We start from the raw sequence: 25,431 nt of genomic DNA, 5'->3' as shown, positions 1-25,431 counted from the left end.
ATAGGAGCGTTTGGGTGGATGCAGCTGTGGGGCGCGGCAAAGACCCCCTTGGATTTTGGGGGGACACCTTACACTCTATGCGATACAGAGACAGTAGGAGGCAAGTTCTTTTTCCATTAAGCGAGCCCCAGCCAATGCAGTTAGGTCCCTCTCCCTGGGAGAACGTCGTCCCTGATTCAGCGGATTCAGCAGAAAACCCTTCGAGGGTTCCCTTTTCCTAAAGAATCATAAGCTGGAAGGAACCTCAAAAATCATCTAGCCCAACCCCCTGAAATGCAGGAATCCTTTGCCTAACCTGGGGCTTGAACCCACAACCCTGAGATTAAGAATCTCCTGCTCTAGGTTGGCTTGCTCCACAGACCCCCCCAAAATATTCCCAGATACTAGCGAAGTCAAAGAAGCCATCAAAAACCACAACTGGCTGCCCCCCTTCAGAGCGGTTGGACTACAACTCCCCATCAGCGCCAGCCAATCCCGGGAGTTGTAGCATAGAACCTCTAGATCAGGAGTCAGCAAACGTTTTCAGCAGGGGGCCGGTCCACTGTCCCTCATACCTTGTGGGGGGCTGGACTATATTTTGGGGAAAAAATATGAATGAATTCCTATGCCCCACAAAGAACCCAGAGATGCATTTGAAATCAAAGGACACATTCTACTCATGTAAAAACACGCTGATTCCCGGACCGTCCGCAGGCTGGATTTGGAAGGCGATTGGGCCGGATCCAGCCCCCGGGCCTTAGGTTGCCTACCCCTGATCTAGAGGTCACAAAAACCACACTAGGGAGTTATTACGCAAGGCCCTATATACAACCTCTGGGGCTGACAGTGTTCACGACTTAAGGGGAAAAGAAGACCACACACACCCATTGGAAAACGTTGGCACATCGTTTATTTAATAAAGTCTTGTGTTTTTATTTTTTTGCTCTCCCCCTCCATTGAAAAAGGCAGGGAAAAAGGAGGTTCTTGGTTTGGTCTGCTGCTTTTACGAAGCGGGGAGGGGGAAAAACAGGCTTTAGCATCGCCCTCCGCCGACAAAAAAAAAAAAAAAGACAAATTGTGATCGTAGGATGGCCAGAGTTGGAAGAGGGAACCCCCCCCCCCGACACACACACAGAAGGGTCTTCCAGTCCAAACCCCTCCCCCCTTGCAAGGCAGGACTCGCAAGCTAAGACGATTATGACGGTTTCGACAATGACGAGAGCAAAGGTGGCAAAACAAGCCAGGACTTTGGAATAAATAAATAAATATATGTGTATATATATATATTCTCACATCTCCCAAAGAAGGGGAGGGGAAAGATCGCCACGCCACACCTCTGGCAGCAGACGTTTTTTGCTTTTACAAAATTAAGTTTCTCTTCTTTTTCTGGCCGTTCTCCCCCCCCCCCCCCCATTTTCCCCATCCCTTCAAGTAGTGCTTTGGACGTCGATTTTGAAAGAAAAGAAAAATGAAAACTGGACGGCAGGAGCCACACATCCAACCAGGCACACGCACACACACACACACTCCTCCCCGAACCCCGCCCCCGTTGACATGCAAAGGAATTGAGGCACGGGAGGGAATAGGAAACGATTTGGCACACATCCCCTGCATGGCGGATGGTTGGGAGATGGATAGGTCAGTTTGCCCCCTCCCCAAGCGATGTGCTTGTAGCCGCGTAGTAGCAACGATACGTTAAAAGAAAAAGCTTGCTGCCGCCACCTTAGAATCTGCTTAAAAATTAAAGGCGCAACAAAACCGCCTGCTCGCATAGGCGAAACTCGAAAAATTAGAGTATCGCGGGAAAGTTCGTTTATTTCAGTCGTTCAACTTAAAAGGTGAAACTCACGACATGCAAAGCGAGAGATGCTTCTACTTCTCAGAGGTCCGATATTGCTCTATCTGCAATCCTTGTTTTGCTGATTTCATTGAATATTCTAATTTTCTGAGATTAATTAGTTTCACCTTTGAAGTTGAATTAGTGAAATAAAGGAACTTTCCCATGATATCCTCATTTTTCGAGTTTCACCTGTATGTTATAATTTTTCTTCAGCCACAAATGTGGAATAAATAATTTTTTAAAAAAATTAAAAAGAGAATGCACACCCCCTTTTGCTTTGATTTGGAGAACGGGGCAGATTGCGGAATAACATGTCGGAAGAGGCACGTTTTTGTAGCTGAGTGCGTGAGGACTATGGCTGATTTCCCTCTTTTTCTTCCGCTGGGCCTTACCCCCAAACTTGATGCTCTCCTATCTCAGCCTGGGGAGAAAAAATGGGCGGCTTTCCGATGGCTCTAGACTTCCTGGCTTCTGAGACTAGCAGTCCAATGACACTGGGGGGACACACACACGGACGTCAGTCATCCCTGCGTCATCCGCTGGTGCTAAGACCAGGGCATTTCTCATTCCGCTGCCCAGTTCGCATGAGGACTATAAACTTGGGAGCATTCAAGGAGCAGCTCCGACACCCCCCTTTTCCAATCGAGCTGTTTGGCATCTCTGCGCAAGGGATGGTGGCGCCGGAAGGAAAGCCGGAGCAAAGGTGGGGACAGAGTACAATTTTGTTGAGCGGGAAAAGTTGGAGATAATAGAGAATTGGCGGCGGAGGAGTAACGCAGGGGAGAGACGGAGGCCTGAGCTATCGGAGAAGAAGTCGGGCGTGCTGCTTCTACTGCCTCGCTTTGCCAGGTACGTACCCCAAAACGGCACAACCCGCTCCAAACCTGCGCAGTAACCCATGACAATTTCATCCACCCAGGCAGCTCACCAGCATCATAAAATAGCATTTCTGGAGCCGGTTCCACGCCAACGAAAGTTCATTGGGAAGAAACTTGGGTGAGAGATCAGGGGCCAAGCGGGCAGGCTTTTCTGTCCCATCTGGAAGGCGAGGTCGTTTCTGCCTCCCGCCAAGAGGACGCCCGGCAACAGACGGAGGGAGAAGGAGGAAAGGATAAGGTTATTGCTTGCAAAAAGAAAAAGAAAAAAACCAGAGAGAGAGTGTGTGTGCAAAGGTGAAGGAGTCATTTATAGTTATCTGCTACAACCAGCTCTTTTGAACGTCGTGAGGTAAAAGTCGGGCCTCTGCTAGGTTCCGGGGTCTCCTGTTATTAGCGAGAAAAAGCCCCCCCGGGAACGTCATGTCCGGGCTGTGCAATAGAGGCGCTTGCTTTGACAAACCTGCCTCGGGGAAGGGAGAACTGGCTCGTCTCGGGACCCCTAACCCCTCTCGGGCACCGGCGAGAAGGGAGCAGAGGCTGCTGGGAGCAAGATCCCGCCCTCCCCGGCCCCTCGCAAGCGGGAGGCCAAGCCAAAGGGCCCGCTGCTGCTGCCCGTCGCACAAATGCAGACTTGACCAGTTTCCCTCGACCGTCTGCGGACTCCGAGTCCCGGCTAGAGACAGGGATGCCTGCGGGACCTCAACTCCCCTAGGATGCAGCGACGTCCCTTGCGTGGTACCTGCCCCAGCAGGGCCACCGTCCTCTGAGATAGTGCGCCCCATTGCCCCGGTCGGCTGGCAAATCCCATGGCGGCCCCGGGGAGGAACTGGGGAGAGAGCGATGGCTAGCTCACCCTGAAGTTAATGACGTCCCCTTGCTCCTCTACTCTGGGCTGTGGTCAGGGGAGGCGTCCGCCACAGCCACCACGCACCCTGGACTCTCTCTCAGTTTTTTCAAGCGCCCATACATCCTTTCCTCCAACCCCCCGGTTATCTTGTCCATCAGTTCGCTGCCCAGGCCGCCCAGGCCCGGGCACTGCCCATCCTCGAGGCAGCCGCTGCCATACGGCTCGGGCGGCCCCTTGGCCTCCTCCGGCGGCTCCTCTTCTATCACCTGGATTTTGTCGCTGGCTTCCGCCGTCGCCGGTGCCGCCTCCTCGTCCCCGGCGCTGACGATGCGTGGCAGGGTGCTTTGGTAGCGCCCCTCAAGCGGGTAGTTGACGCTGTCGCCCCTCCGCAACGGCGTGCGGTGCCTCTCCAGGGCTGGTGGGTAGCGGACGCCGGGGTCGCTGTACTGTTTGGCCCGCTGCCACTGCTTCCGGAGGTGCGTCCGGGAACGGTGCTTGGCTCGCAGCGGCGACTCGTCGAACTGAGGGTCGTGGCGGACGAAGGCGTTGAAGAGGGCGTCCGTCTTCTCGTCGATGCTGTAGTCCCGGCGGGGCAACGTGTCCCGGGTGGGGAAGAGCTGCCCGTAGGGGGCCCAAACCAGCGGACTCGGGGCCGGCGGCCCGCCGGAAGCCCCTTCCGTGGCCTCGTCTTCCTCCTCCGGTTCTTGGCCTTCGAAACTCTCAAAGATGGTGGCTCGGCGGCCGGCGCTGGTGAAGCAGTATCGCTTCTCCGAGGCCGTCTGGTCCTCGCCGACGCGCCCACCGGGAGCTTCGATGGAGGCGTAGCCGCTGTCCATCTGCAGCAGCTTCCGGGTCCCGGCTTCCGATTCCACGCTGTCCTGCTTGGTTTTCCCCGGCAATCTGTCCTCTCCTCCTTCGGCCTCGTCCGCCAAGGAAGAATGGAAGCTGGGCAAGCCGCCGCTAGAAGAGATGCTCTCCCCGCCGTCGCTGCGCACCGAGTCCCGGTCGTTGCCCTGTTCCGAAGAAGCGTACATCTCCAACGATGCCCGCAGGCTCCAGATGTCATGGTAAAGGGGGGTGGGTGGCTGCTGCGGTGGCGGCGGCTGCGGCTCCAAAGCGGGGGGCTCAGCGGAGGGGGGGCTGGGTTGCTCCGACGGCTCTACCCTGCATCCAGAACACAACAGGTACATTTTCCCTTTAAAAACACCTTTTGGGTCTTAGGATCATATGGAACGAAAACAGCAAATGATAATCGAGACCTGATACATATATATACACACATACATACATACATACATACATACATACACACATACACTCTCTTCAAGTTCATACATACATACATACATACATACATACATACACGCACACATATACACACACACACACACACACTTTTCAAGTTCATATATCGTATTTTTTGCTCTATAAGACTCACCTTTTCCCTCCTAAAAAGTAAGGGGAAATGTGTGTGCGTCTTATGGAGCGAATGCAGGCTGCGCAGCTATCCCAGAAGCCAGAACAGCAAGAGGGATTCCTGCTTTCGCTGCGCAGCGATCCCTCTTGCTGTTCTGGCTTCTGAGATTCAGAATATTTTATTTCTCTTGTTTTCCTCCTCCAAAAACTAGGTGCGTCTTGTGGTCTGGTGCATCTTATAGAGCGAAAAATATGGTACACACACACTTTTCAAGTTTATACATTTCACTGATTTCACAATCATCTTGACATTTCAAAACTTCCTTCCCCCTCTTTCTGCGGTTCCTTAAATTTCATTTTAACACCTTCCGCATATCCAAATTAACTTAATTTGCTCATTCATTCATCTTCTTTAAATACATACTCTTACAAAACTGCAAGTTATTACAATAATCCTGCCAATGTTTTCATCCGTTTACAAATTATCTGTTAATATTCAATAAACCATTTCCGTTATTTTGTTTTTTTTAAAAATGTTATCTTGATTTCTTGTTCTTCTGGCAAGTTTCACCATTTCTGCATATTGCATTGCCATTACAGTGGTACCTCGGGTTACATAGGCTTCAGGTTACATACGCTTCAGGTTACAGACTCTGCTAACCCAGAAATAGTACCTCGGGTTAAGAACTTTGCTTCAGGATGAGAACAGAAATTGTGCTCCGGCAGTGCAGCAGCAACAGGAGGCCCCATTAGCTAAAGTGTTCTTCAGGTTAAGAACGGACCTCCAGAACGAATTAAGTACTTAACCCGAGGTACTACTGCACTCTTACAAAACTGCAGGTTATTACAATTATCCTGCTGATGTTTTTATCTGTTTACAAATTATCTGTAAATATTTAATAAACCGTTTCCATTCTTTTATTATTATTATTTTTTAAAAAATTGTTATCTCGATTTCTTGTTCTTCTGGCAAGTTTCGCCATTTCTGCATATTCCATTGCTGTTATAAGAGAACGAATGAGATGCTTTTGGCAAAGTTCCAGCACCTATTTTTTCTAGAGAAAGAACACTGGCCTGGCCCATACTTTCTGCAAAAGGAACACACTGATGCCAGCTGCTGGAAAACGGCAGAAGGGGAGAATCCTGCTCTTGTGCTCAAATCTAGCTTGCGAGTTTCCCTTTGGGACAACTGGTTGGCTCCTGTGTCTGAGGCAGCTGTCTCCCAGCTCCATCTGGTACACAGGATGAGACCCTCCCTGCCCGCAGACTGTCTGGCCAGAGTGGTGCATGCTCTGGTTATCTCCCGCTTGGACTACTGCCATGAGCTCTACGTGGGGCTACCTTTGAAGGTGACCCGGAAACTGCAACTAATCCAGAATGCGGCAGCTAGACTGGGGACTGGGAGCGGCCGCAGAGACCACATAACACCAGTCTTGAAAGACCTCCATTGGCTCCCAGGAAATTTCTGAGCACAATTCAAAGTGTTGGTGCTGACCTTGAAAGCCCTAAAGGGCCCAGTATACCTGAAGGAGTGTCTCCACCCCCATCGTCCAGCCCGGACACCTGGGTCCAGCTCCGAGGGCCTTCTGGCAGTTCCCTCCCTCCGAGAAGCGAAGTTACAGGGAACCAGGCAGAGGGCCTTCTCGGTGGTGGCACCCACCCTTCAGATGTCAAGGAAATAAACAACTATATGACATTTAGAAGACATCTGAAGGCAGCCCTGTTAAGGGAAGTTTTTAATAACTGATGTTTTAATGCATTTTTATCTTTGCTTCTTCTAGTACACTGACAATAGTTCGCCTGTCTTCCCACTGTGTGGGGGGGACTCCCTGGTCCTGAATGGGGAACTGTACCCCTGAAGGACCAGGTGCGCAGCCTGGGAGTCATTTTGGACTCACAGCTGTCCATGGAGATGCAGGTCAATTCTGTGTCCAGGGCAGCTGTCTACCAGCTCCATCTGGTACGCAGGCTGAGACCCTCCCTGCCCACAGACTGTCTCGCCAGAGTGATGCATGCTCTGGTTATCTCCCGCTTGGACTACTGCCATGCGCTCTCTGTGGGGCTGCCTTTGAAGGTGTTCCAGAAACTGCAACTAATACAGAATGCGGCAGCTAGACTGGGGACTGGGAGCAGCCGCCGAGACCATATAACACCGATCCTGAAAGACCTACATCCCTTCGCGGGGATTCGAACTGGCGACCTTCTGATCGGCAAGTCCTAGGCTCTGTGGTTTAACCCACAGCGCCACCCGCATCCCCCTATGACTCTTAGGCCTACCCAATGCATTAATCCTGCAGTGCTTGGATTCGTGCCAACACACCTGTATCTTCTCTGCCCCCCCCCCCGCCCCATTCCCACTTATCTACTGAAAAATACCTGCCGAGGGATAAGGTGGAGGTGGCTGCAGCGGGCAGGAACGGCCCGCCGACGGGCCTGAACGCCACGTCATCCGTCCGGGCGATGTATTGGATAATGTCCGTCTGGTGGGGGTCACGGTCTTCTTGGTCCATGCTCTCACTTGCGGCCCTCTGGCGCTGGAACTGGTGCCGTTTCGGAGAGCCTGGGGGCAAAGGACCGGGTGGCGAAGACCAAGAGTTAAGCGGCATGGACAGGACGGGACGGACAACATTGTTGGTGGGGGCAGGGGGAGCAAGAGAAGAGACGACCACGAGAATATGATTATTTTGGACAAGGGCAAGCCTTTCTCGAATCCCGCCCTGCCAGCAAAAAGAGATGTGCACTCAACCAGCAATTGCAGTGGTACCTCAGGTTACATACGCTTCAGGTCACAGACTCTGCTAACCTAGAAATAGTATCTCGGGTTAAGAACTTTGCTTCAGGATGAGAACAGAAATCGTGCGGTGGTGGCAATGGGAGGTCCCATTAGCTAAAGTGGTGCTTCAGGTTAAGAACAGTTTCAGATTAAGAACGGACCACCGGAACGAATTTAGTACTTAACCCGAGGTAAAGGTAAAGGGACCCCTGACCGTTAGGTCCTGTCGTGGCCGACTCTGGGGTTGCGGCGCTCATCTCGCTTTATTGGCCGAGGGAGCCGGCGTACAGCTTCCGGGTCATGTGGCCAGCAGGACTGAGCCGCTTCTGGCGAACCAGAGCAGCGCACGGAAACGCCGTTTACCTTCCCACCAGAGCGGTACCTATTAATCTACTTGCACTTTGACGTGCTTTCAAACTGCTAGGTTGGCAGGAGCAGGGACCAAGCAACGGGAGCTCACCCCGCCATTGCAGGGATTCGAACCACCGACCTTCTGATCGGGAAGTCCTAGGCTCTGTGGTTTAACCCACAGCACCACCTGTATAAAAATGACGTCTTGATCAGAATTAAAGCCTCTCTGGGTACATAGGGCTGCCATAGGTCCAGGATTTCAAAGGTGGAATCGATGTCCAAAAAGCAGCGCTTTGTCCTGGATCTTAGAGAAGTCAATCAAAAATTCGTGGGGGTTTTGGCTTCTTTGTTTTTTAATAAAAAAGATCAACAACAACTTTCGGGTTTTCCTAAATAAAAGCAAAACTATTTGGGGGGGTTTTCTAGTAAAAAAACTCAACAACTCTTGGTGTGTCCTGGTTTTTACTTTTTGAAATATGGCAAACCCTATATGTGCACCAAAGCGCAATGGGAGGATAATCGTTTCTCACGAGTTAAATACCGATGATGCATCACTTTATAAAAATTCTCTGAGATAACGCAGATAATCAATGATCGTGAAATCATGAAGGAAGAGGGTGCATTATGGCCTCATCCTGATGAACACATCTCTCTTACTGCATTAAAAAAATGGCTTCTCTTGTTGATGCAACTCAGTCCAAAGACCGTGAAAGGTCTTAAGAGTATTTTACTACCTTGCACAGGACCTCGCATGCTTAGTCTTCAATCTCATCCAATTACGCTTCAAGATTAAGCCAATTTAAATGGTATGGCTTTAAGCTTGTACCGCAAAGTTTCTTTTGGCGGGGTCACTTTCCATTCTACGGGTTTTCAGATATATATATTTGTTACAGAGCGAAGTTAACAAATGCTTTTAAAAAACTGTGTTTCTTCTATTTTCTTTGAACAACCGCAGCAACGCTATCACAAACCTGAAACACATTACAGTGGTACCTTGGTTCTCAAACTTGATCTGTTCCGGAAGCCTGTTCCAAAACCAAAGCGTTCCAAAATCAATGGGCGCTTTCCCATAGAAAGTAATGCAGTACGGATTAATCCGTTCCAGACTTTTAAAAACAACCTGACACAGGAATTTGACATGAATCTTACTATCTAACGAGACCATGGATCCATGAAAGGAAAGCAATAAACAATGTATAGTGGTACTTTGGGTTACATACACTTCAGGTTACATACGCTTCAGGATACAGACTCCGCTAACCCAGAAATATTACCTCGGGTTAAGAACTTTGCTTCAGGATGAGAACAGAAATTGTGCTCCGGCGGAGCGGCTACAGCAGGAGGCCCCATTAGCTAAAGTGGTGCTTCAGGTTAAGAACAGTTTCAGCTTAAGTATTGCCCTCCGCAACAAATTAAGTAGTTAACCTGAGGTACCACTGTATATATTATTTACAGAGCGAGTTTAACAAATGCTTTAAAAAAGCTTTGTTTCTTTTATTTTCTTTGAACAACCGCAGTAACACTATCACAAACCTGAAACACGTTACAGAGGTACCTTGGTTCTCAAACTTAATCCGTTCCGGAAGTCCGTTCCAAAACCAAAGCGTTCCAAAATCAAGGGGCCCTTTCCCATAGAAAGTAATGCAGTACAGATTAATCCATTCCAGACTTTTAAAAACAATCCCTAAAACAGCAATTTGACATGCATCTTATTATCTAACGAGACCATGGAAAGCAATAAACAATGTACTGCAGTCACACAATCCATCAGTAGCTAAACTGGGTTCCACACTCTCACAAAAGCAAAACAAAAAAGAGCCGCAAAAACGCAAAATAAATAGCAAAACCAGACAGACCTCAGTCTAAACAGATGTGTGGCACTCAAATCAGAAGTGTAACACTCAAAACGGAGCACATTCGGCTTCCGAAAAAGGTTCGCAAACCAGAACACTTACTTCCGGGTTTGCAGTGTTTGGGTTCCAAGTTGTTTGAGAACCAAGGCGTTTGAGAACCAAGGTACCACTGTATGCTTAAATAAAAGAGACTACAAGGCTTTATTTTGCCCCAGGGACCAACAGATCAAGAGAGGTTGCATCGATGCCTCCAGTTCACTGGTGCAACGCTTGAATCGTGCCAGTGAGAGTGAGTGGGCACCAAAGCAGGTGTGATGGCCTGGGATTCGGACTCGGAGGCTGAACCTGAGGAATCCCAGCCTGCACAGGAGTCCCCGCCTCCAGAACCAGCTGAGCCGGGACTGGGGCGTGAGCCTGAAGGGTCCTTACCTGTGCTGGATCCTCAGGTGAGTCTGCTCCGGCTCTGGAGGTGATGGAGGACCCATTGCCTGCAGGTGCTCCACTCTCAGCCCCGTCAGGGGAAGCTGAGGTTGCCGCTGGGTCCAGTAACCCTCCAGCCTCTCCTGAGCTGCAGAGGCTCAGGGCAGAGAGGCGGTCGCCTCCAGGAGAGGCGAGTCGCCAGAGGATCGGGGCCGCCCTATGCCTCGGGGCAGATAAAAGCCAGGCAGCCCCAGTCCCAAGTTGTGGGAGCAACGTTGTTGGTAGCATGTTCCTGACTGCACCCTGTCCTGCTGGAGCTCCTGACCTCGCCCGACTCCCTGCCTTGGATCCAGTTTCAGCTTTGACGGACAGCCTCCATACTGCACCCTCGACCTCGGATTGGACCATAGCTGTCAAGCGTCCCTTATTTGGTGGGACAGTCCCTTATCCCAGCGCCATGTCCCGCTGCTGTCCCTTATTGATGATGTCCCTTAAATAAGCTACTGAAGGTAATGGGGCCCTTTCTATGTCCAGCTGTGCTTTGTCAACAACAAATTGTTGCTGGTTTTTTTGTGTGTGCTATATGGTAATTTATGGACCTAATAGGTATCTAAAGCCATTTGCACGCAACAAAATATGTATCTCATCAAAGCAATTCTTGATCCCTTATTTTGGCTGCTGATCCCTTATTTTCGAGGCTGCTGGTCCCTTATTTTCAAATCTGTAAGTTGACAGCTATGGATTGGACTCGGACCTCGCCGCACGGTTAACCCACGGGACCAGCACAGTCGGGCAACTACCCAAGAAGGAGCATGGCGTATCCGCCCCCCCAGGCCAAAGTATCACCCCTCCACCGGCATGACCCACCTCTCGTGTCCAGACTGGATGCTCTCTGGCTCGTCTCCAGTTTCCATTTCTTGATCCGAAAGTAGGGTCCGGCACCCTCGAGGCTGGCATGGCGGCGTAGGCGGGTGAAGAAGTGAAGGACGGCGCCCTGGGCAGGGGCCGGCGAAGGCTCCCCTGTCCCGCCCCCTCCAGCACCCTTGGGATTCTGGCCAGCGCCGTCGGACTGAGAAGAGAGGAAGGGAGGAGGAGGAGGAGGGATCGGTCAGTAACGGCCGGCGGTTTTGCCACCCGAATAAAAATGCTCCCCTAACCATCAAACACGCAGAGAGATGCGCCGCTCTACAATGGCCTCCCCTCTGGGCGCAAGGACGGAAGACGCGTCGGCGAAACACGTACAGCGAGGGAAATAAGTATTTGATCCCCTCCTGCCCAATTTGCCCGTTTGCCCTCTGACGAAGAAACGACCAGTCCGTAATTTTAACGGTAGGTTTTATCGTAGCTGTGAGAGACAGAATCTCTTTTGACTTTTGTCTTCTGGGTTTCTGGGGGTTTTTCCTGTTGTTATTCTGTCTCTCACAGAGTTCCCCCGAGTGAACCTGCAGGAAAAATAAACAGCAAACCCCAAAATTTGGGATCCTCTCCAAACCCGTGCCAGGATTTTGGGGTGTATGTTTTCTACAGCGAAAAGCCTGTCTTTTGCAGGCCTGAGCGTTTGATACAGCAAACATGGGGTTCATATTTAACATTAGCTTCGAACTTCCAAATTTGGGATCCCTTCCACAGATGCGCAGAGACATCGAATCTTTAGCGTTGGAAGGGACCCTCGGGTCATCTAGTCCAACCCCCTGCAATGCAGTAATCTCAGCCGAAGCGCCCTTGACAGACGGTCATCCGACCTCTGCTTAAAAACCTCCAAGGAAGGAGAGCCCTTTCAAAGGAGTCCGTTCCACTGTCAAACAGCTCTTGCTGTCAGAAAGTTCTTCCTGACATTTAGCTGGAATCTCCTTTTCTTGTAACTTGAAGCCACGGGTTCGACTCCTGCCCTCTGGAGAGCTGCAGAAAACAAGCTCCATCTTCCATGCAGCAAGCAGCCCTTCCGGTATTTGATCACCTGTCCATCGTCTATTTTCTAAGCCCTCCTCTGCCCACCTTTTCAATCTCTATCTTAAAATGGGGTACCCAGAACTGGACACAGGACCGCAGATGTGGTCCGAATCAAGGCATTCCCTCAAACAGGGTGCAAGATTTGTGCAGGGTAGCCAAATTCTGTGCGACTGCCGTAAAACGTAGGGAACAAGCTATCATAATGATTAAGGCCTTAAATGACAATTTTGGGTTATATGTTAGTGACTTAAGTTTTAATTTATATATATATTTATATGTTGCTATATCTGTATTGTCCCTGTTATAAAGGTAAAGGACCATTAGGTCCAGTCGTGGCCGACTCTGGGGTTGCGACGCTCATTTCGCTCTATAGGCCGAGGGAGCCGGCGTACAGCTTCCAGGTCATGTGGCCAGCATGACTGAGCCGCTTCTGGCAAACCAGAGCAGCGCACAGAAACGCCGTTTACCTTCCTATTTCTCTACTTGCACTTTGACGTGCTTTCGAACTGCTAGGTTGGCAGCAGCAGGGACCGAGCAACGGGAGCTCACTTCATTGCGGGGATTCGAACCGCCGACCTTCTGATCAGCAAGTCCTAGGCTCTGTCGTTTAACCCACAGCGCCACCCCCATCCCACTGTCCCTGATATGCCTAATTGCAAATTCAAATGTATCCCTGTCGTGTTTTATGACTTCCTTTATATTGTATGTCTCCTGGAACTGGTCTGTGACCAAAATAATAAAATTCATTCATTCACATGGCCTAGAATCGCATTAGGCTTTTTTGCCGCTGCATCACACGGTTGTCTCATTGCTAAACCTGCAGTCTACCGAGACTCCAGGATCCCGTTTTTCACATGCCAGGCACCCCCCAATATCCTACATTTGTGCATCTAAGGTAAAGGTAAAGGTACCCCTGCCCGTACGGGCCAGTCTTGACAGACTCTAGGGTTGTGCGCCCATCTCACTCAAGAGGCCGGGGGCCAGCGCTGTCCGGAGACACTTCCGGGTCACGTGGCCAGCGTGACATCGCTGCTCTGGTGAGCCAGAGCCGCACACGGAACGCCGTTTACCTTCCCGCTAGTAAGCGGTCCCTATTTATCTACTTGCACCCGAGAGTGCTTTCGAACTGCTAGGTTGGCAGGCGCTGGGACTGAACAACGGGAGCGCACCCCGCTGCAGGGATTCGAACCGCCGACCTTTCGATCGGCAAGTCCTAGGCGCTGAGGCTTTAACCCACAGCGCCACCCGCGTCCCTATTTGTGCATCTGGCTATCCCCAAATAAGCTGACGTACCGAGGTGCCTTCGCCGGAATCCGATGAAGCGGAGGAACCAGCCTCAACGGTGGAATTATAAGTATCTCCGGGCAAGGCGCAGGTGCCGTGGCTGGTCAGCGCTGTCTCCGGCAAGGGGTGCTACCAAGAAGGGATGAGAAAGGGTTAGGGATAGCTTCACCGACCCACTCACACACCTCCCAGAAGTTTACACCCTGCGGGCATTTCCAAAAATGCATCCGAATTGCTCCCTCCACCCCGCTCTGCTTCCGTACAAAAAGTTTGCCTCTAGGACCAGCCATGGGAAGGCTAAATGTGGCCTCTGCAGGTAATAAGGCAGGTCTCCGCCCCAGTAAGCTTACAAATAAATATGAATTAAGGAACGGGGCTAAATTTTCTCTTCTGTGCGGCCATGGGTGCCCTCAGAGAGGAATAATAATAATAATAATAATATTTCTTATACCCTACCCATCTGACTGGGCGGCGGTAAATTATTATTAAGGAATGACAGGTCTCTGCCCCAGAGGGCTTACAAATGTGAATTAAAGAACTGGGAGAGGCCTCAGCAAAATTCTTTCTCGTGAGCATCTATGGACGTCCTCAGGGAGGCCAAATAATAATAATAATAATAATAATAATAATAATAATAATAATAATAATAATAATAATAATAATATACCCCGCCCATCTGACTGGGTAACCTGAGCCACTCTGGGCAGTGGTAAAAATAGAATAAGACAGTCTCTGCCCCAGGGAGCTTACAAATGTGAATTAAATAACTGAGAGAGGCCTCAGCTAACTCTCTTCTGAGCATCCATGGACACCCTCAGCAATGCCAAGCAATAAAATAATAATAATAATAATAATAATAATAATAATAATAATAATAATATTCTTATACCCCGCCCATCCGACTGGGTTACCTGAGCCACTCTGGGCAGAGGTAAAAATAGTAAGAGTCGGGTCTCTGCCCCAGAAAGCTTACAAACATGAATTAAAGAGCTGGGATCCTGCCCCTCGGCTCCTCTGGGTCTCACCTGGAAGATGGCCAGGCTGGGCTTGGCTGGGGGGTGCCGAGGCGTCATGGCGATGCTGTTCTCGTTGGACTCGTGGATGGTGACGATCTTGAGGGCAGCGGACGGGGGCAAGGGCAGGTGGCTGAGGCGGGCGTTCTTCAGGTGGTGGAAGTCTCCCTCGGTCAGGGTGTACCTGGCAGGGTAAGGATATCCCTCAATCTTTGTCAGCACGGCCATTTTGGACCACAATTTCCCATCAGTCGCTGCCAGGATGGCCATTTTGGACCATGATTTCCCATCAGCCCCTGCCAGAACGGCCATTTTTGACCACGATTTCCCATCAGCCCCGCCAGAACGGCCATTTTGGACCACGATTTCCCATCAGCCCCTGCCAGCATGGCCATTTTGGACCATGATTTCCCTCAGGTATGGCCATTTTGGACCATGATTTCCCATCAGCCTCTACCAGCACGGCCATTTTGGACCATGATTTCCCATCAGCCCCTGTCAGCGCAGCCATTTTGGACCATGGTTTCCCATCAGCTCCTGCCAGCACAGCCATTTTGGACCATGATTTCCCATCAGCCCCTGTCAGCGCAGCCATTTTGGACCATGATTTCCCATCAACCCCTGCCAGCATGGCCATTTTGGACCATGATTTCCCATCAACCCCTGCCAGCACGGCCATTTTGGACCATGATTTCCCATCAGGCCCCTGCCAGAACAGCCATTTTGGACCACGATTTCCCATCAGCCCCTGCCATCTCTGGCACACTGTCTCTCCAACCCCACAAAAAACCAAAAACCTGAATATTTTTCTCCAAGTCCCATCGCTGAATGGTAGAAACCTTCCTTTGCCTCCAGAAGGTAGGCAATCCTGGGAGAGAAATACTGACCCAGAGCCGCAAAACAGGCTTATCACAGGCCTTGGGGGCCACCTCAGAGCCCATCTAGTCTGACCCCCATGCACTGTACAGGGTTCAAGTCCTCCCAACCCAGCCCTCAAACCCATCAAGGGACTACAGCCTCTCAGCTGGTCCTTACATCACAGGCCTGCTGCGAGGATTTATTTTTTTAAAGACGATCCCTTATATAAAGGATTATCATATCTGAACGGAAGAGGAATTTATTTAAATTTTGGAAGAAAAAAGGTAGAAGAATGAACTCATTCACTGGGGGGGGGCAGTTTGATTAAATTTGGCATTAATTGGTATTGTTATATTGCTGGAAAATCAATGAAAAATATGCATTTTTGAAAAAGTTGAAACGTATACATACTAATTGTACTTCTCTCTCGAACCCAGGACCTCTGCCTACCTCCTCCCTTTCTCCTGGGTCTTCTTGCTCTGTTCGAAGAGGGCAGCCTCGTTGAAGGACACCCGTCGCCCCGTGGCGCTTCCGGACGAGAGGAATCTCTCGCTCTCCGCGTCTCGGTAACTGGAGCTGGACATGCAGTCAGGGTCATCCACCTTAATGGTGATATCTAGGGGAGGCAAATATCAACAACCTCAGATATGCAGATGACACAACCTTGATGGCAGAAAGTGAGGAGCAATTTAAAAACCTTTTATTGAGGCTGAAAGAGGAGAGCGCAAAATATGGTCTGAAGCTCAACATCAAAAAAACGAAGATCATGGCCACTGGTCCCATCACCTCCTGGCAAATAGAAGGGGAGGAAATGGAGGCAGTGAGAGATTTTACTTTCTTGGGCTCCATGATCACTGCAGATGGTGACAGCAGCCACAAAATTAAAAGACGCCTGCTTCTTGGGAGGAAAGCAATGATAAACCTAGACAGCATTTTAAAAAGTAGAGACATAACCTTGCCAGCAAAGATCCGTATAGTCAAAGCTATGGTTTTCCCAGTAGTGATGTATGGAAGCGAGAGCTGGACCATCAAGAAGGCTGATCGCCGAAGAATGGATGCTTTTGAGTTCTGGTGCTGGAGGAGACTCTTGAGAGTCCCATGGACTGCAAGAAGATCAAACCTCTCCATTCTTAAGGAAATCAGCCCTGAGTGCTCACTGGAAGGACAGATCCTGAAGCTGAAGCTCCAATACTTTGGCCACCTCAGGAGAAGAGAAGACTCACTGGAAAAGACCCTGATGTTGGGAAAGATGGAGGGCACAAGGAGAAGGGGATGACAGAGGACGAGATGGTGGGACAGTGTTCTCGAAGCTACCAGCATGAGTTTGACCCAACTGCGGGAGGCAGTGGAAGACAGGGGTGCCTGGCGTGCTCTGGTCCATGGCGTCACGAAGAGTCGGATACGACTGAACGACTAAACAACAACAACAAGGGGAGGCAATGGCGGGGGTTTTAGAAACCCACCCATCATTTTTATTTTACAACATTTTTTATTAATTTTAACATATAAATTATAAAACGTACCACAAAACTTATCACTTATACCATCCTTTTAGACTTCCGTCAGCACCTCTGATGATCCACCGTTTTAAACACTTCTTATGCATTTCTTAACTTTATATTGCCTTTACATCTCTTAACAAATCATCCTCCCCCTTCTCCATTTTTACAATACTTCTAATAATACTCCTCACAAAACTTCTTGCAACCCTACAAACATCGCCTGCTCTTCACAATTACTTTTCAAATAGTCCGTAAATTTACTCCAGTCTTCCGTGAATTTCTGGTCTCGCCGGTTTCGAATCCTTCCTGTTGGTTTATCTAATTCTGCATAGTCCATTAACTTCATCCTCCATGAAACCCACCCATCCTAGCTAGCAAAATCCGAGAGTTACAAGTGAAACTCGGAAAATTAGAATATCGTGGAAAAGTTAATTTATTTCAGTAATTCAACTTAAAAGGTGAAACTAATATATGAGAGAGACTGATGACATGCAAAGCGAGATATGTCAAGCCTTTATTTGTTATCATTGTGATGATCGTCACGTACAGCTGATGAAAACCCCAAATTAACAATCTCAGAAAATTAGAATATGAAATGAAATCAGCAAAACAAGGATTGCAAATAGAGCAATATTATAACAAATAAAGGCTTGACATATCTCGCGGGGATTCAAACCACTGACCTTCTGATCGGCAAGCCCTAGGCTCTGTGGTTTAGACCTAAAGGTAAAGGGACCCCTGACCGTTAAGTCCAGTCGTGGCCGACTCTGGGGTTGCGGCGCTCATCTTGCTTAACTGGCCGAGGGAGCCGGCGTACAGCTTCCGGGTCATGTGGCCAGCAGGACTAAGCCGCTTCTGGCAAACCAGAGCAGCGCATGGAAATGCCGTTTACCTTCCCGCCGGAGTGGTACCTATTTATCTACTTGCACTTTGAGGTGCTTTTGAACTGCTAGGTTGGCAGGAGCAGGGACCGAGCAACGGGAGATCACGCCGTCATTGCGGGGATTCGAACCGCCGACCTTCTGATCGGCAAGTCCTAGGCTCTGTGGTTTAACCCACAGCGCCACCCGCATCCCTAAGCGTATAGATAGCTACTAACAAAACCGTTTGTTAGAAACCGCAGGAGGGGAGAGCTGCTCTCGCACTCGGGTCGCCAAGGATGCTATGGGCCTGATCTAAACCCCTCCTCCTAATCCCCCCCCCCACTGATAGGCTTTTTGGGGAGGGGGGGAGGAATTAAACCAGAGAGGCAGCATCCCTGGAGAGGTGCTGGGTTCGGTACCCGGAGATGCAACAGGAGGAAGAAAAGAATAGAGAGAGAGAGTGAGAGCAACCGTTTCCAGGGCAACGGGCCCTAGCAACCAGAGCGGGTACCACAAGACCTTCCTATAGAAAAGGATGCAGCAAGCCCTGCCCACTTTTGAAAGTAAAGCAAGCAAGCATCTCACCTTGAGCTGGCTGGGAGTCATCCAGATAGGTAGTGTTTGTTTTCTCGGGGTCATCGCTGGCTCTGGAAACAAAGAAAGAGAAGAAGAAGGTGGGCGGGCGAAAAACCTTGAAAAAGGGGTACGCAACAGAGTGAGATGGAAAAGGTCTAGGAAAAACCTGTGCTGAATAGCTCTAGGTTTGCATAAGCCATGATTTGCATATTAAGGGAATATGCTGTGTACAGTGGTACCTCGGGTTACATACGCTTCAGGTTACAGACTCCGCTAACCCAGAAATAGTGCTTCAGGTTAAGAACTTTGCTTCAGGATGAGGACAGAAATCGTGCTCCGGCGGTGCGGCAGCAGCAGGAGGCCCCATTAGCTAAAGTGGTGCTTCAGGTTAAGAACGGTTTCAGGTTAAGAACAGACCTTTGGAAAGAATTAAGTACTTAACCCAAGGTACCACTCTATATCTATCTATCTATCTATCTATCTATCTATCTAGCTATCTAGCTATCTTCCTATGATTTTTTTACCAACTTCGCCCAAATGGCTTCATTTTCACACATACCTTCAAGCCTGCGAGGTAGGCCAGGAAGTAACGAACAGCCCAATATTATTATTATTATTATTAAAAAAAAACAATGCACAATGAGGCACAGGTCCCTCCAAGAACTAGACTGATGTCAAGGAGATGAATAACAACAACAACAACAACAACAACAATAATTTATTATTTATACCCCGACCATCTGCCTGGGCTTCCCCAGCCACTCTGGGCAGCTTCCAACAAAATATTAAAATACAGTAATGCATCAAACATTAAAAGCTTCCCTATACAGGGCTGCCTTCAGATGTCTTCTAAAAGTCTGGTAGTTGTTGTTCTCTTTGACATCTGACGGGAGGGCGTTCCACAGGGCGGGCGCCACCACCGAGAAGGCCCTCTGCCTGGTTCCCTGTAACTTGGCTTCTCGCAGTGAGGGAACCGCCAGAAGGCCCTCGGTGCTGGACCTCAGTGTCCGGGGAGAACAATGGGGGTGGAGACACTCCTTCAGAACTACAGAACTTTCTTTTAGAAGACACCTGGAGGCAGTCCTGTTTAGGGTCCCGTCTAACTCTGTGGCGATATGAAAGTCCAGTTGTCTTTTACAATACATCAATGCTCTTGATGACTAGAATCTTACTCTGCGGCTAGGGAAGAAGACCAGAGCTCAGACCAAGCCTCTCTGACTCTGCATAACCCTCTGCTTTGGTTGCAGAACTGGCCTTTCACACCGCGACCTCCTTACCTTAGGGTCCCAATCCTGTTCCCCACACCCCATTACCTGGAGTGTCGCCGGTCGGCCTCGCAGCATCGCCGGCAGACGATCAGGATGCCGAAGAGAAGCACCAGGGTGCCCCCGATAAAGATGGAGAGAAGTATCAGCAGCAGGAAATACCCATCGTGGGTCTTCACTTCGCCAGGCACTGTCTGGAAGGTGGGGTTTTTTTGGGGGGGAAGGAGGGAAGGGAGAGGAAAATAAAAAGACATGGTATATGGGTGCAAAGGGTGAGGGTAGCCGATGGAGTTGAGTTTCCTCACCCTTGTTGTGTACAAGCTACCTCCACAGCAAGGAGACTCAGAAAAATATACCGTATTTTTTGCTCCCCTCCTAAAAAGTAAGGGGAAATGTGTGTGCGTCTTATGGAGCGAATGCAGGCTGCGCAGCTATCCCAGAAGCCAGAACAGCAAGAGGGATTGCTGCTTTCACTGCGCAGCGATCCCTCTTGCTCTTCTGGCTTCTGAGATTCAGAATATTTTTGTTCTTGTTTTCCTCCTCCAAAAACTAGGTGCGTCTTGTGGTCTGGTGCGTTTTATAGAGCGAAAAATACGGTATATTCCCTGGCTGTATGAGGGCACATTTCTCCACCATGAGGGGAGAAAGAGAGATGGAGACACTCTTCACTTTTTCACACACAAGTTTATGGTGTGCAAACTCAAGAATTGCCTGCCCTTAGGAGATGGCTCTGCACGAGTCATAGAATCATAGAGCTGGAAGAGACCACAAGGGCCATCAAGTCCAACCCCCTGCCAAGCAGGAAACACCATCAGAGCACTCCTGACATATGGTTGTCAAGCCTCTGCTTAAAGACCTCCAAAGAAGGAGACTCCACCACACTCCTTGGCAGCAAATTCCACTGTTGAACAGCTCTTACTGTCAGGAAGTTCTTCCTAATGTTTAGGTGGAATCTTCTTTCTGGTAGTTTGGATCCATTGCTCTGTGTCTGCTTCTCTGGAGCAGCAGAAAACAACCTTTCTCCCTCCTCAGTGATCTCAGCGCAGTTACAAAGCACACAGAGATGCAACAGGCACCCTCCTCGGAAGGTTCTCACGAGTAAAGAGATTGGACTCAAATCACCTCTCCAATTTTGCAATTTTAAGAACTCTGTGCCCTTCCCTGACCCTCCATCCTCAAAACTCAAGTCTTCTTCCCACCCCACTCCAGTTGATTCCACTGTGCAATGAATCTGTTCTCCCTGGGGCAGTGATCCTTTCACTTAAATGTGTTAAGATTCCTGCATTGCAGGGGGTTGGACTAGATGGTCCTGGGCCCCTTGCAGCTCTAGGATTCTATAATTCTATGTGCTCATTGCTGATGCTCAGTGCTGGCACTATATTCATAAAATAAGAGTAAGATACCAGTAGGAACTAAAGCGAGATGAGCGCCGCAACCCCAGAGTCAGTCACGACTGGACCTAATGGCCAGGGATCCCTTTACCTTTACCAGTAACAACAACAACAATTTATACTTATTATTGCCCAGTAATAATTTGTAATTGTGGGTTAAACCACAGAGCCTAGGGCTTGCCGATCAGAAGGTCAGCGCTTCGAATCCCCGCGATGACGGGGTGAGCTCCCGTTGCTCGGTCCCTGCTCCTGCCCACCTAGCAGTTCGAAAGCACGTCAAAGTGCAAGTAGATAAATAGGTACTGCTCTGGCGGGAAGGTAAACGGCGTTTCCGTGCGCTGCTCTGGTTCGCCAGAAGCGGCTCAGTCCTGCCGACCACATGACCTGGAAGCTGTACGCCGGCTCCCTCAGCCAGTAAAGCGAGATGAGCGCCGCAACCCCAGAGTCGGTTACGACTGGACCTAATGGTCAGGGGTCCCTTTACCTTTTACCCCCTGAAAGAGGTCTTTGATGAAGGGCTCTTAGCAGCCAAAGATTCAGGTACCCAGGGCTTTTTCCAGCACAGAGAGAAAGACCCCAGAACTTTCAGTCTGTTAGATTTCTACCTGTCGAGGTCAAAGCGCCCAACTTAGGTTTGGGCCCGTGAAGCTGCGATTCCTTGCAGGGAGTAGACCCCTGGGAACCCCTTCTCTGATTCTTCTGCAATCATGTGCAAAACTGGAATATCTCGAGTTGTGGGTTCGAGTCCTCCGCTGGGCAAAAACACTCGACAGGATGACCCCTGTTGGTCTCTTCTAAATCTACAATTCTACGACTCCAGGGCCAGCAGTAGTGGTGGGCGGTAGCTGAGTCAGTGCTCAAGTCAGCGGCTGACCGCATTAAATCCTCCGGCCCCTTCCAGGGGACTGTCGCTTACTGATGACTCAGCAACCAGCCGGTCCTCAGCGCAGAGTTCCGAATCGTTTCGGAAAAGGGAAATGTGCAGAGATGGGAGGGCCCTCAGCCCTGTCTGCATCCCAAGCGACGGTCCTTAATTTCACAAACGACAGCCCTTACTTTCACAAACGACACATCCAAAGCATTTTCTGCAGATTTGGAAGCCAACAACTGCCTTCTGCGAATGCACGTGGCTTGGGTCTGTTTCCGACTGGCGGTGGGCAGGATTGAACCCGGGTCCGTCTGCGTGCCAGGCAAGCGCCCTCAGCAAGGGAAGAGGCCTGGCTGCGGAAATCTGCAACAGCTTGTAACAGAAGCAGCAGCGGATTCAGCAGAAAACCCTTCGAGGGTTCCCTTTTCCTAAAGAATCATAAGCTGGAAGGAACCTCAAAAACCATCTAGCCCAACCCCCTGAAATGCAGGAATCTTATGCCTAACATGGGGCTTGAACCCACAGCCCTGAGATTAAGAATCTCCTGCTCTAGGTTGGCTTGCTCCACAGACACCCCAAAAATATTCCCAGATACTAGCGAAGTCAAAGAAGCCATCATGTGATCAAAAACCACAACTGGCTGCCCCCCTTCAGAGCGGTTGGACTACAACTCCCCATCAGCGCCAGCCAATCCCGGGAGTTGTAGCGTAGAACCTCTAGATCAGGAGTCAGCAAACATTTTCAGCAGGGGGCCGGTCCACTGTCCCTCATACCTTGTGGGGGGCCGGACTATATTTTGGAAAAAAAATATGAATGAATTCCGATGCCCCACAAAGAACCCAGAGATGCATTTTAAATCAAAGGACACATTCTACTCATGTAAAAACACGCTGATTCCCGGACCGTCCGCAGGCCGGATTGAGAAGGCGATTGGGCCGGATCCGGCCCCCGGGCTAGCAAGGCCAGAGCTCAGGGATGATGGGAATTGTAGTCCAACAACATCTGGGGACCCACAGGTTGGGAACCGCCGCTCTAGATTAAGAGAGCGGGTGATGCGGCTGGAAGCCGCAAACTCCGAACCTAGACACCTTCGCTTTTTATTCCTCTACTGGTGAGCTTTGGCGGCAGAGGGGCAAGGCAAAGGCACTCTGCATATGCTCAGAGGCACCACCCACTTGTTTTTACCACGATTTCACAATAGCGCAGCTCCGTCAGTATAAATCAGCTAGATGCACCAAAGGCCTGACTGAGATTCGAACCGTTTCCTATTAATATCTGAACCTTTTGCTCAGGGCCTTGAGCAGGCCTGGAAAAAGCCACTGCCATGAAACCCCAAAGAGCTGCTACCAGTCAGTGCAGCCAATATGCAGCTGGATGGACCAGCCATCCTTCCGAAGACTTGTGGGCCCAGGAAATAATTTCTTCCCTCCACACTAGGTCAAAGCGATGCCGACTGAGAACATGCCCTCGATTCACAAAATCGTTTTAAATCATTTCTAATATTGGTGTTTTTAATTGCAACCTGCCCTGGGACTTTAGTGTGGGGGGCAGGTAATATTTTTTTAAATAATAAATAATAATAATAATAATAATAATAATAATATATTCTTTATACCCCGCCCATCTGGCTGGGTCCCCCCAGCCACTCTGGGCGGCTTCCAACACAACACTAAAATACAATAACTAATTAAACATGAAAAGCTTCCCTAAACAGGGCTGCCTTTAGATGTCTTCTAAAAGTCTGGTAGTTGTTGTTCTCTTTGACATCTGGTGGGAGGGCGTTCCACAGGGCGGGTGCCACCACCGAGAAGGCCCTCTGCCTGCTTCCCTGTAACCTGGCTTCTCGCAGCAAGGGAACCGCCAGAAGGCCCTCGGCGCTGGACCTCAGTGTCCGGGCAGAACGATGGGGGTGGAGACGCTCCTTCAGGTCTACTGGGCCGTTTAGGGCTTAAAAGGTCAGCACCAACACTTTGAATTGTGCTCGGAAACATACTGGGAGCCTCAGATTTTAAAATACATTAGCATCAGCAGCACCATGCTCCGGTTATAACAACCCAGGGAGATGATGTACCAGTCCTTGCTGGCTCCCCAGCTTAATGCATTAGCAAAAATGGCCTAGGCTGGGCAGATCAAACAGGGTCAGGATCCACAGGGCAAAAGGCAGCAGGCTCAGAACCCAGCAACTCCCACAGCTACTCCTGCCAAAACTTTGGTGGCACATCCGACCTGGGCCCAATGTGAACTCTCCTGTCCAGAGCCGGTGCGGGGGGAATTGGGGAGACCTCTCCGTCTCTCTGGAGGGGGGGCATGCAATACAGAATATCACCCACCCCGGGGGGGGGGGCGGGGGAAACCTCGCAGACCTGTCCCCACCTGCCTCCACGGCAGGGACACTCACCGTCACACCTCCCGTGGTCTCGTTTCCCCAAGCGCTCAAATCATCGCTCATTGTCCGTCCTGGAGAGAGATGCCCTCCTGGAAAAAAAGGGAGGCACGAAAGCACAGTGACACGACGGTGCGCGGTTGCAGAACGAGATAAAAAATATAGATTTAAATTAAAAAGACGACCAGGGTGTGCAGGGAGGGGGGAGAGGAAGGATAAACGGGTGGGGGGAATAAAGAAAGAATTGCAATGTACATATATCAAAATTTGCAGAAGAGGCGACGTGGTCGATGGTAGATTTTTCTCTTCTCTTTTCTCTCTCTCTCTCTCTCTCTCTTTCTCTCCCGGTTACCTCCAGCAATCCATCTCCCCTCCCGTTGCAGCTCACATGTTTTTCGCCGAAGTCACGGGTGGATTCCGTTCACAAGATCCTCGGCAGCGCCATGCTACGGTTACAGCACCCCGGGAGATGATGGAGCGGTCCTCTCGCCAGCTTAAGATGCCACTGAGGAAGGAAAGCAAAATGAAAGGCTGGTGTGTTTTTATTTATTTTTAAGAGGAAGGGGTAGAAGCAAAGGTTGTGGCAGATAGCAAGAGGCTTCAAACACCCTTTCTTTCCTCCTCTTTCTATCTCTCTCTCTCTCTCTCCCTCTCTTCCACTGCCTGGTGTCAGACGGAGCCAGCGGAAGGCCGCAGAGCAGCCTTCGGGGGGGCGACCCCTGGAAAAAGCCGGCAGCCTCTTCTCTCTCCCCCAAGCAACCCGGCCTTCCACCCCAGACGCAGTTGGGAGCCTGGAAATTATATCGCCTTTTCCAAACACACATGCACGCGCTAGGATCCTGGCTCATCAGCCCACACACACACACACACACACAGGGTTGACTCACGCCAACGAGAGAGATGAGCAAGAGGGGAAGGCAGTGAGGGGGCGGACGGTTGCTGCAGCAGAGTGGAGGGGGGCCACCCCACCCCAGGAAAGAGCAGCGGAAGGGTTCCGGGCGGCTTTGATCCGGGCGGCTGCAAAAAAAAATGGGGAGGAGAGGGGAGACACACAGAATGGGCTCGCCTTGTGTGTGTGCATCGCTAAGGGAGGTGGGAAGGGGTTTTGTGGCAGCCACCTG

The 25,431-nt window shown here is 50.2% G+C and overlaps 1 protein-coding gene across 2 annotated transcripts; it reads right to left on the bottom strand.

Annotated features, from left to right (window-relative positions):
* Positions 1-871: 871 nt before the first annotated feature.
* Positions 872-24,700, bottom strand: CBARP (CACN subunit beta associated regulatory protein). Of its 2 annotated transcripts, XM_083421494.1 has the most exons (10): positions 24,566-24,700; positions 24,326-24,402; positions 19,717-19,862; positions 18,413-18,474; positions 15,913-16,078; positions 14,617-14,788; positions 13,601-13,720; positions 11,225-11,426; positions 7,337-7,520; positions 872-4,708 (listed from the first exon to the last, which is right to left on the bottom strand). In XM_083421494.1, the coding sequence occupies exons 2-10, from the start codon at positions 24,374-24,376 to the stop codon at positions 3,580-3,582; spliced, it is 2,232 nt and encodes a 743-aa protein (XP_083277620.1). In that variant the 5' UTR covers positions 24,377-24,402; positions 24,566-24,700; the 3' UTR covers positions 872-3,579. The 2 variants fall into 2 exon arrangements, with proteins under 2 accessions (XP_083277620.1, XP_083277621.1); XM_083421495.1 differs by lacking the exons at positions 15,913-16,078; positions 18,413-18,474; positions 19,717-19,862; positions 24,326-24,402; positions 24,566-24,700 and adding an exon at positions 14,952-15,526 and having other exon boundaries at positions 14,617-14,900.
* Between the last annotated feature and the right edge of the window lie 731 nt (positions 24,701-25,431).

This window comes from Podarcis tiliguerta, assembly GCF_965153285.1.
Source record: "Podarcis tiliguerta genome assembly, chromosome: 18".
Taxonomy (NCBI): domain Eukaryota; kingdom Metazoa; phylum Chordata; class Lepidosauria; order Squamata; family Lacertidae; genus Podarcis; species Podarcis tiliguerta.
Note: the sequence above shows the minus strand (reverse complement) of the source record. Positions and strands in the feature narration are given on the sequence as shown.

Excerpts from the sequence above, each read along its gene's own strand:
- CBARP (XM_083421494.1), bottom strand. The coding sequence starts at position 24,376 with ATGAGCGATGATTTGAGCGCTTGGGGAAACGAGACCACGGGAGGTGTG. Across the intron at positions 14,789-15,912 it reads ACCCAGGAGAAAGGGAGGAG|GTACACCCTGACCGAGGGAG; the intron begins GTAGGCAGAGGT and ends TTACCCTGCCAG. Across the intron at positions 4,709-7,336 it reads TCCACCTTATCCCTCGGCAG|GGTAGAGCCGTCGGAGCAAC; the intron begins GTATTTTTCAGT and ends TTCTGGATGCAG.